The following is an 11,476-nucleotide window of genomic DNA, read 5'->3' as shown; positions in this document are numbered from 1 at the left end:
ATATATATATATATATATATATATATATATATATGCACATTAAGTTATATATATATTGTTCGTGAATCTTCGAGAACAGTCAAAGAATAATTGATTACATGAATAAAGTTCCAAAACTTTGAGACTCAACATTACAGACTTTGCTTATCGTGTCGAAAACATTAAATCATTTAAAGATAAAGTTTAAATTTGGTCAGAAATTTCCGGGTCGTCACAAATAACACAAAGTATACAAAGTATACAACAATAGACAAACAACAAAATTTGAAGTGTGCTAACTTTTAAATTATATAGTAACTAACCATTCGAAAGCAATAGTGAATTGAATATTTAACTACTTCAATAATGGTAATTCACAATGAACAATATATATGATTTTTGCTCATTATACAATCACATACAATGCGTGTTCATCAACAAAAGCACAGAACAAACGCATCAGATATGACATTTTGCTAAGTACATGTGATTAAATTATAGAAAAAAGTCTTATTGTACAATGATGTTTTAATGAGAACATCTCCAAACAACCTGTATTAAAATATGCTAGTTATAAGATGTTAATGAACAAAATTCGAGAAATTGTAAATGAGAAACTTTTCTGATTCTATTATTTTCAGCTTCTCACTGTCTTTAACCATATAAAAGGAGATTATATATATATATATATATATATATATATATATATATATATATATATATATATATATATATATATATATATATATATATATATATCAATCAAATGTAGATATACCTCGAATTGGGGCAAGAGTAGCATCATCCATGATGCAGGGGTAACCGACTGAAATAAGGCTTCATTTCTTATAACCTAAAAGACGAACAATATATCGTTTAACAGTATGCATAACACAAATAAGAACACTTATAAGATTATATATACTATGTTCATACCTCTCGGTCCATAAGCATGTACAGTTGAGTTATACCATACGGGACAATAAGAATGACTTCCTGTAATCTAAAGAGGACGTCAGTTTTCTTTACAACCCAACGGGACACATAAATATAGTACAACTTATATAGATTGGATAAAAACACATACCTAATGGGAGAATTCGTTAAAAGGGCAGTTAAAAGTTGAAGTGTATAATATCTAATGTAAAAGTCATCCTCTCCCTTTAAAAATCTTGACTGTTAATTATAGAACTATTTAGAGCAAACAATGTAATAATTCATTGTTTGAAATCTGATCGGATTAAAATGAAGACATACCAATAAGCTTAAAAGTAGTGAAATGCTTTGCCCTTCACTTGATAATAGATCAGTGTGCATCAAAGTTGGTTGAACCTCATTTGGAGGCAATTTTGCACGAGCAATTGGTGTTAACGCACTTACAAGTGTCTCTAAAGCCCCTCGAATCTTTAATAATTTATCAATATATATAGCATTATTAGTTAAAAATGGTTATACAACAGATAACACAGTTAAATGTAGCATACAAACTGCAAAATAAAAACTAAAAAAAAGTATTTGGTAAAAGACTTCAAACCATTTCAACATCATCACGTTCATTTAAGATGCCCAACAGTACAGGAAAACCTGAAAAAGACAAGATTTCATGTTGTGAACAGTATAAAATGTGTGAGATACCTATCATAAAAAAATAATGTATTGACCCATTTCTCCAAAAGCAAGATGGGCAGCATGACTTTCAGCAACAACAGATTGAAGCTCCATCATAGAAAAATAATGTTAAACATTAACATGTGCCTAGCTCGTTAGGTTATTTTCATCAATATACCTTTTTTACTTTTACTTTCATCTTCGTCAACATATCTTCTCCATCTTAAACAACATTTAAAAACCCTAATATTCTTATAATCGCTTTAATATTTCATCTATCTTCAACCAGCTTACCGTTACTTATACAACCAAGCAATCGTTTACAATTATGCAAATTATGCAAAAGCTACTCATATTTGACTCGATGGAATCCAGAAATTAAGAAGATATAATGTATGAAGAATCAATTAAAAACACCCATAGAAAACCCTAATTCATAATAATACTTACCTTGTAAGTTGTAACCAGACACCAAATCCATCTTCTTTATTTTTAACTATTGATCAAAAACCTAATATGATTTACATACCACGCCATTTAGACAGTTTTGCATTATGGTTGGGAATACCAATCGGTTTTGCATCCAAAAGGCTACTAGACACAAACTGAACTAATTGAGTGGCCTGGTCATCCCAAACAATGCTAGAGATATGTCTACCGTTGTAATACTAGGATCACCTAAAAACAAAGCTTTCATCTTTTGGAGAAATTCATTGATGTAAGGAAGGAATAATTTTAATGCCCAAACTGCAAACAATAGAAAAAACAGTGAATGACTAATTTCGTTTTTCTTGACAAAGTGAATAGAATATACTGGTAAAGAATGTATAATTACAACATAAGGTGCAAAGTTAAATAGATTTTCGTTTTAATAGATTTCATTAGATAAACGACTACAGAATGCAAAATTGGAGTAAATATAACATACATATCAAGCACATCTTTGACTTTATACCAAGCTCTAAAATCACACTTTCTTTAGTGTTCAATTTCCTCTTCCATGAAAGAGATGCTGGTTTTGCTGGATCAACTTTAACCTATAGATATAGAAAATCAGTAACCCAAGTCAACATGAGTAACATCATAACAATAATGTGATAATAAAGTTTGCTATAATGCCAAATTATGCAAAAGCTACTCATATTTGACTCGATGGAATTCAGAAATTAAGATGATATAATGTATGAAGAATCAATTAAAAACACCCAATGAAAACCCTAATTCATAATAATACTTACCTTGTAAGTTGTAACCAGACATGAGACAGACATCAAATCCATCTTCTTCATTATTAACTATTGATCAAAAACCCGATTTACAAAACATAATGATACATCATGATTGTTCTATAGCGATTGATTTTGGATGTATTGATGGTTAATCGTAGATGATAGGAAAGAAATTACAGCGGTTGTGAAAGAAGGTTATTTGATGAAGGTGATTGAATCAAGGGTTACAACGGTTCGTATTTGGGTTTTTTTTTAATCAGCTAGCAATAGCAAATGAAGGGAAGAGTAGGTGGGTAATTAAGATCCGTAACTGTCCCTTATAATCCGTAATGACGACATAGATAATTTGAATGGTTGAGATTATATTAAGTGAAACTAATCTAATGGTTGGAATTTCTCTATTTCAAATTTGATGGCGTCATAATATTTTTCTTATTATAGATAAGAAGATATCATGAATAATTTATTTTTAATAATTTAAGTATATTTGAAAACCTTCCATATATAATTAATTAAAATTTATTTTTCCTAATAAATTGACACGTCGTCAATTTTTAAAATAAAGGCTAAATAAGGCTGTCACATAGGATTCACAAAACCTTCTTATATATATATATATATATATATATATATATATATATATATATATATATATATATATTATTTATTATTAAATAATACGGAGTATATGATTATGATAGTTTTATTAAGAAATGCAAGAAATGTTGTAATATCAATATTGCTTAAAAAGATGACATCTCTATCTCTATCTCTATCTCTATATTAAAACAAACACACAAAATGAGATCATTTAATTTTCTACTCCCTCCGTCTCAATTTAAGTTTACTTTTCATTTGGGATATCCCAAATTAATACTAGTAGTTCACTTTGTATTTCAACAAGGTTATAGTGGAGAGAGAAGATATTTTATTGGTGGAGAAATGAGTTAGTGGATTTTTTAAAATTGCATATTTTTTATCTGGAAAATATTAAATTAAGATAGAGGGAGTAACTTCTAATCCTAGCCTTTCACTCTTAAACATATACTTAATCTAGACTTTTAAAAGTCCACCTCATTATTATGACCTCGCAATTTCAACGATTAGCACTAATGAGACTAAATTAGCCTTCAATTTAAAAAAATAAAAAACAACGCGGGATCAGAATGGTAAATGAGTTCACATTCAAGCTCGAACATCAGCAAAAAAAAAAAAAAAAAAACTAATTTCCTCTAAAAACACACATTACTAACATCAAGATCAAGGATGAATTCTACCTTTAACTAATTGGAATTCGCATTCCGTCTTAGCACAAGATGAAGATACGTTGTGTTTCTGATCCCAAATAGATAATAAATAATAACAATAATAAGATTCGGGTACCAATATATGAAATGTCCCGTTCATATCGCTATCAACGTATGCAATATTAATTGGTATGTTTGCGAGGTTTTGACCTTTATATGATACGTTTTTTAAATCTTGCATCCAGTGACGGATCCAGGAAATTTTTTCACCGGGGGCGAATTTTTTTTTAAAACGTAGGGAATTTTTTTTGTTGCAAAATATAGAGTTTTTGAGTAAAATTTAAAGATTTTTGGGCAAAATACAAAGGTTTTGGGGCAAAATATGAAGGGTTTGGGGCAAAAAAAAAATTTCCACCGGGGGCAAAATCAAAAAACCGAAAAAATTTGCACTAAAATTTCGAAATCCACCGGGGGCGGGCGCTCCCCCTCTTAATACACTGGATCCGCCAGTGCTTGCATCCATTTTAAAACAAATCATAACCTTTAATATTTAACGTTAAAGGTTTTAACATAATGGAAATGCCTAAGAATAGACAAATCCATAAATAAGTAATATTACAACATAACGAAGTCTCAGATATTACAAATGTCAATTTTCTTGAATGCAAGTTCATTCTTTATTCAAAGCATGATGACACCAACATAACATCTTAACCATAATAAGAGAACAAATTTTAAATAGAACATTATTAATTTAGGATTTAAACAAATCAAAATTAAAATTTTTTCTTTCTTTTTTAAAAAGGCCGCATGATTTTGAAACACGATCATTAAGATAATAAACACTCCATGATCACTCCTCTAACGTGCTTTTGTTCTATTATTACCACATTTGTTATTGTTATTTATAAGATAAACAATATGGGTTTTAAAAATAATAATAAAAAAATTTGTTGCCGAGTTTTGAACTCACAACCTTTTAACACCTTATAAACCTCAGATTAAACATGCATAAAACGTCAACAAAAATATCGGTGAACTTATAGGTTTAACCTACATAATAAAATAATAATAGACCACAAGATTTCATTCTTTACGAATACTTTATAAATCCATTCTACAACCTGTTGAGCCGCTTAGTACACAACGTTAACAAAAATTCTCCGAATATCCCCAGATCCACATGTTAATAAATAGAACCGGTGAATATTATTGATATCCTAATAACTATTTATAGAGTACAATATTTTTATAAAACCCTAATGGACTCGATCCACAATTGGACTTGGGCCAATCTATTAATAATCCGTCTAACACTCCCCTGCAGTCCGAGCGGAGAAATCGCAAAAGCTCGGACTGGAAGAAAACGCTAATAATGAAAAAACACAAACAAATAAAAACAAAAGTAACTCTTTTTTTTTTCTTATTTGCCGCGGTAAATAAACTGATATTCGTTGATGCAGTTGCAGATTTCTTGACGGCTTCTCCTTTTCCGAAACTTTTTTTTCTTTTACGCCGTGGCTTGTTGTGCCTAAGGATCAAGTACCGCTTTGATATGCTACTTTTGTCGACAATAACAATGTTCTTCAACGCTGCAAATAAGAATTTTAACTATATTCTCTTTTTGGTGTTTTTTTTTATATTCCTCCTTTTTCGGGGTTTGGAACCTAGTTAAGCTAGACGGCTCAACCCCACGCCGATCATTATTGCAAAAGATTGACTAGAATCAAAAGAAAATGAAAAAAAAAATAGAACATAACAGAAAATAACAAAAATATGACGGCTGTGGAAATAAAGAATTAGCATGGTTGTGGTGAAAGAATAAGGGGGGGGAAAAAAATAGAGAGAAACAATTATTTATTTGATATAGATGTTGAACAAGAATTTCAAAGAGATGCTCGATTTGAGTATTAAAGAATAAATTTAAGATAGTCTACCACATGATTGCTAGCTTTCTCATAAAGAGATTTGCCGATCACGTGTGGAGAGGAAATACACGAAGAAAATAACTAACTAAATTTATAAAAACAAAAACAGAAGCATATCCCTCCGGCGTATAGCCAACATCCGGAGGATGACTACCAAGTGAAAGAGTTTGTTTTTAGTATTTTTAGGGTTTTGACTCTAATACCATGTTAATAAATAGAATCGGTGAATGTTATTATATCCTAAAAACGTATCATTAGTACAATATTTTTATAAAACTCTAATGGACCCAATCCATAATTGGACTTGGGCCAATCTATTAATAATCCGTCTAACAACACAACATACACCATAGTGTATAAAACCTCGAAGTGCTAAACATCCGTTAAATGCTAGCACGACTAGCCCGAATGGAATTGTCAAACCCAATAGATCTATCAATAGGATTCACGTTTACTAGTTCAAAAACTAGTAATTATGTTACTAAGCTAATAGGGATATTTATAACTCAACGTAGAACATATATTTTAACACTTGTGTCTATTTTGTAAAACATAAAATTTGCATGTAATCTCATCCCAAAACATGATATTTAAAAATGGGACTATAAATTCACGGTATAAAAGAAGAGAATAATAATTTTTTAATGAAATGAAAAATAATACACGGTCATCTTTAGATTCACGAACTTATAACAATAATATAAATCAGATAATAATACAAGCATATAAACAAAATAGATAAAAAAAAAAGTTTATATAATACTTATATAATACTTTTTCACATTTTTATGTTAGTAATCCAAGTTATAGTGTCCAAAATTATCCAGTATGTCAAAACAGTCCAATATTCGTCATCATAATAGTCCGTAAGATCTTAGAAATAGCTAATATCATTATTTATCACTTTTCTACTGAAAAATGGTCATAAACATGTTTAATAACATGTAGGTTATAGGAAAATTAGCTAGGTATTGGTTAGTATAGTTTCAAAGGAGTTATGAACCGAAAGATTTGACTAAGATTAACGTTGTATGTTTAATACATCTAACTAGAAAACTATGTTAACTAAGACCTGGATTAAATTTCTTGATAACACATGTTAATATATTTGTTAATAACTAAACTACAGAATGAAAATTAAAAATAATGAGTTTAGCTATTTTTCATACCCTACTAACTGTTCCTATGACTATTTATTGGACTGTTTTTGACTATTTTGGACTATTTCATGATTTTAGCTAACCTATACATTGATTCAGGATATATGATGAATTGGATTAGTTAGAGAACTCAAATAGCTATCCAAGGATGGTTAATATACCTATAGATGATAAACATATAAGAAGATACACTTATGGTTATTTAACAAAATTTGAACTGTAAGGGCAATTTTTTTTAATGCATAAACCTGTTATTATTATTTAATTTATAAATTTATAAATTCAAAACTTTGGAATACAGAAAGTATAAGGAGCAGTACTCCAATAATAATAATATAAGGACCAGTACCATCAACATAGTTCTGAGACTAACCTTCTAAGACGAATTCCATCCTTCAAGCACTAAGAAACAAAAAATTTTCGCTGGAGCTGACTGACTCTTGAGCGATGAAAATGCCACTCGGTTTCATATTCAAATCATCAGTAAATCATTATGTGTTTACCGAGTTTCACCCTCAAGGTTGTGAAAAACAAACGTAAGACTTCATATAGCTTCTTAAAGTTTCCAGTCAAAAAATCATCTCCTTCAGCAGGATCTTCGAACTTTTGAGGCCTGTTATCATCCAATTATCAGATTCATTAGGTTCGCAATACACCCATAATGTGAAAAATTGGCAGTTCCACTTACACCAATCGGTAAAAATAAAAACCCAACCGATGCTTGACCAACATGTAAGTGATCTTTTGGCCATCCATACCAGCTCCTCGCTCCACCACCTGAAACATATCATCAACCAAATCACATATCATTAGCCAACACGTTTTGACATTCTCATGGCTTTTATACCTTCTGTAACTGGCCCAATTTGGTTCAACTAATCATAGAATAATACCATTCATACACCCATCAAATTTCAAGATGACCGAAAAACAACATGGTCATCAAATTTCAAGATGACTTCAATGTGATTTGAAACCCTAATCTGCTATTGTACTTGGATTCCACGACCGTGACAACGACTGTGAAAGCCATTTAAACGGATTCAGCATTGATGATTCAGGAACGTTATACGCCATAGATGATTACCTAAGTATAAAATCACGTCAGAAACTAACAAAACTGAAACATAAAAAGAAACATACATTTTCATGGTTTCAGGTTTAAAATCCTACTGAATTGGTCATTTCACCACTTTTAAGAAAATTTAGTTGAAAAAGTAAGTAGTTAATGAACGACCAATTATTATATACCGATAAGGCGATAACCAAACACCAACATGATTGATTCCACTATGATGAATAAAAACAATCAAAAATAGCACCCCTGAAATCGACTAACTCACATCTCAAAATCTTGAAATCAAGTAACTCACATCTTTGATTGGCTACTTCCTTCTCTCATTGAACTACCCTAGATTAGTCAAAAACGACATTAGCAAATACGAGGAGTAAATTATGACAGATGACATTAGCAAATAGAAATATTGAGCCCGTCAGCAGCACGGATGTTAATAATATACGGTTGTATGTTTGTTACGGATAGTTCAATAATTAATATTGCTAACTTGAATGGCAATAAAAATAAATACTCACAGTGATCCAACCGAGAGGAGAAGCAACAATCATGTCTGATTTATAAAAATAAAAATCACTATACAATTTCACACAAAAATTTCAAGATCATTAACAAAGAAAATGAAGATGAACGCGTTTCGGGTCAACCCAACATGTACAAAAGTTACCCATTTTGATCCATTACCCAATCTCAGCCAAATATATCATATTTTGCCACCCCTAAATAAGAAATACGAGATGATTCTCCGATACAAAACTTACTTTGGAGAATATCGTAAGCTTCCGTCAAATTGGATAATTCATAACAAAGTTCATCAGCACCATTATACAAAGATTAATCAAAGAAAGAAAAAAAAACTGGGTACCTTTGGTTTTATTTGCTTAAATTGGATCGTCCTTTCATCATTCACACATCAATTGAAATCATCTTATTATAAAATTATTTTTAAAAAAAGACAGAAAAGATGCAAGAATACATATAAGTAACATATATAAATACATAAAGATGAATATGCCATATATAAATACAAAGAATTAAACAAATAAACAAAATCCTAAATTCATGTGTACCTGATGATAAAACTCTTGTAACAAATAGAACCCTAAATTCTTGTGTATCAACATCAGCGTACCTGACAAAATTGTTGTAATAATTTTTATTATGATAACGATTGAAAATCAAAGAAAGGAAGATAACTTACGGCTTGAATTGGTTATCAAGGAAAAAGATTGAATTGGTCATTGATTCACTTTAGGGTTTTTTTTCGATTGAATCGGTTAATCCGTTTTTTTTCTTTTGATTCGGAAGAAGTAAGAACCCTAATTTAGAAGATGAGGAATAGTGTTCAAATCGTTGCTTCAATATTCTGGATTTATAGAACCCGTGCGTTTCACGGGGACTCTTCAAAAAACAAACTTGAATCATAAAATGAATAGAAAAAAAAAAACGAAATAAGTTCCCAACCTCTTCATCTGCAAGAATGTCATCGATATCATAATACTGCGTCATGATCGAAGAAACAAACAGATCAAGCTGCAAAATAATATAATTACTGGGCTAACGGTAACAATATTATCTAGCCTTTAACTAAACAACTTGATTTGATGAATTGAATAAGTACGCTATAAGCATAATCAAACAATCCCAAATATACATGATAAAATAATACAGTAATTGATTCTCAAAATTAGACGATGTCTATCTGACAGTATCAAAATCAAAAGAAGTTATTAATTTAATATTTTATTGAGGGATCAAAATGGACGCTGAAGATATGTCAAAACGAAACCCTAAAGCCGTAAATTAGTTCAATTGGAGCTACAAATTTGAAACAAATCATACCTTTAGAGCTTTTCTCGATCTAATTGGCTCTAGAACCCAAAACTTCTGCCGATTTATTTGCGGATATCAGAAAAATTGTGAGTTTGGGGTGCTAGAACAGTTTAGAAAATTTTTCCTATAGAAAAACTGATTCACAAATTAAAAGCTATACTTAGAAATTTGAAACCGTAAATCAAAAACTGATTCACAAGTGATATGCAATTGATATACGATTTATTTAGGATGATCGATAATACTCTGTAATGGAGAGCGTGAGCGTGTTTCAAAACCCTAAGCGATATAATAATTGGATTATATCATCGGATTCAGGCGATGGTGCACTTCTTTGGAGTCCAATCGGATTCCAATCTATCTGAATTCTGAATGACACTCAAACCCTAACATTCACCCCAAATGTACAATCGATTTTTAATAACATGCAAGAATGATTTCTCTACGAAATTTGTACCATCATGTTCAGAATTATGTTCAGAATTTAGCGACGAATTTATTGGTGGTGGTGTTGTTAACTAAATCGGGTAACATATGCATCAATCGATCATAGAGTTTTTAGGGGTTTTTTTATATTTTCAAGAGAGAGAAAAAATGGGCGTACAGATAGATTAGAAGAAGGGACGGATCAGTTTAAGAGATTAATAGGACACGCGTCAGACTCACATAGTTATTTAGTTTTTTAATTCAAAATTAGGAGGAAAAAACGATTTGATGGGCATGAATGTGTTGCGCCACGTGGATTTATGTTACCTGATTAGTAATATAGAATATATATATATATATATATATATATATATATATATATATATATATATATACTAGTTACCGCGATTTTGCGGGTTTTATGAAATGATGATATTTTAAGACAATCTTTAACCATGATAACACAAATAAACAATATCTTACTTATATATAATTTGTTGATGTGGCTGAAATCAATATAGCTGACGCGGCATGTGATTAAGAAAAGTTCCTATATTTTGGTGATGTAATAAATATTTTTTTATGTATTTCTTATTTGATAATCATAATTAAAATAAATACCGAGTATAATCTTTTGCCTAGATAATATCACGCGTGCATTTTTTTTCTCTGTACTCCGTAACGTAAGTCGTTTTCCTTGAAACCATAAATTAATAATCTGAGTTTTTATTGGAAATCCAAATGTTTTGCACGCCAACTAATTTCAATATATACTGCCCCAAATTACTCTGTAAATGTGTGTTCATCCCAAATCTCAAATCTTAATTTTTAAATTCTTGATTCTCTCATATGTGTTTTAATTTGAAATAGAGAAAAAGATCTACAAAAATCTCTACGCATGAGCTCACAATTTTCCTCCTACTCTACTTTGTTCTTGCTGGTGAGGTACTTATTATACAAGTATTTTTTTAGTTTCAAGTTGAACCCATTC

General features: G+C 30.3%; 1 protein-coding gene and 2 long non-coding RNA genes across 5 annotated transcripts; all 3 read right to left on the bottom strand.

Annotated features, from left to right (window-relative positions):
• Positions 1–322: 322 nt before the first annotated feature.
• On the bottom strand, positions 323–3,084 carry LOC139840923 (golgin candidate 6-like). 2 transcript variants are annotated; one of them, XM_071831163.1, is made up of 9 exons: positions 2,826–3,084; positions 2,516–2,624; positions 2,038–2,334; positions 1,514–1,563; positions 1,237–1,383; positions 1,067–1,155; positions 916–982; positions 758–832; positions 323–531 (listed from the first exon to the last, which is right to left on the bottom strand). In XM_071831163.1, exons 3-9 carry the CDS (start codon positions 2,066–2,068, stop codon positions 508–510), a joined length of 483 nt encoding a protein of 160 aa, XP_071687264.1. In that variant the 5' UTR covers positions 2,069–2,334; positions 2,516–2,624; positions 2,826–3,084; the 3' UTR covers positions 323–507. The 2 variants fall into 2 exon arrangements, with proteins under 2 accessions (XP_071687264.1, XP_071687263.1); XM_071831162.1 differs by lacking the exons at positions 2,038–2,334; positions 2,516–2,624; positions 2,826–3,084 and having other exon boundaries at positions 1,514–1,772.
• A 2,108-nt stretch (positions 3,085–5,192) lies between these two features.
• Positions 5,193–9,275, bottom strand: LOC139840282 (uncharacterized). Of its 2 annotated transcripts, none has more exons than XR_011757327.1 (3): positions 8,525–9,275; positions 7,525–8,238; positions 5,193–5,655 (listed from the first exon to the last, which is right to left on the bottom strand). It is a non-coding gene; the product is annotated as an uncharacterized lncRNA (long non-coding RNA). The 2 variants fall into 2 exon arrangements; XR_011757328.1 differs by lacking the exon at positions 5,193–5,655 and having other exon boundaries at positions 7,364–7,928; positions 7,999–8,238.
• Positions 9,276–9,297: 22 nt separating this feature from the next.
• Positions 9,298–10,515, bottom strand: LOC139840283 (uncharacterized). Its single transcript, XR_011757329.1, has 3 exons — positions 10,069–10,515; positions 9,428–9,759; positions 9,298–9,358 (listed from the first exon to the last, which is right to left on the bottom strand). It is a non-coding gene; the product is annotated as an uncharacterized lncRNA (long non-coding RNA).
• Between the last annotated feature and the right edge of the window lie 961 nt (positions 10,516–11,476).

Source organism: Rutidosis leptorrhynchoides, chromosome 4, assembly GCF_046630445.1.
Source record: "Rutidosis leptorrhynchoides isolate AG116_Rl617_1_P2 chromosome 4, CSIRO_AGI_Rlap_v1, whole genome shotgun sequence".
In the NCBI taxonomy this organism is placed as follows: domain Eukaryota; kingdom Viridiplantae; phylum Streptophyta; class Magnoliopsida; order Asterales; family Asteraceae; genus Rutidosis; species Rutidosis leptorrhynchoides.
The sequence above is the reverse complement of the archived record's forward strand: the minus strand, read 5'-3'. Positions and strand labels throughout refer to the sequence as shown.

Coding starts and splice junctions, on each gene's coding strand:
- LOC139840923 (XM_071831162.1), bottom strand. CDS start 1,621: ATGATAGGTATCTCACACATTTTATACTGTTCACAACATGAAATCTTG. Junction 833..915: donor ACATGCTTATGGACCGAGAG/GTATGAACATAG, acceptor TTCGTCTTTTAG/GTTATAAGAAATGAAGCCTT. Junction 532..757: donor TACTCTTGCCCCAATTCGAG/GTATATCTACAT, acceptor ATTTTAATACAG/GTTGTTTGGAGATGTTCTCA.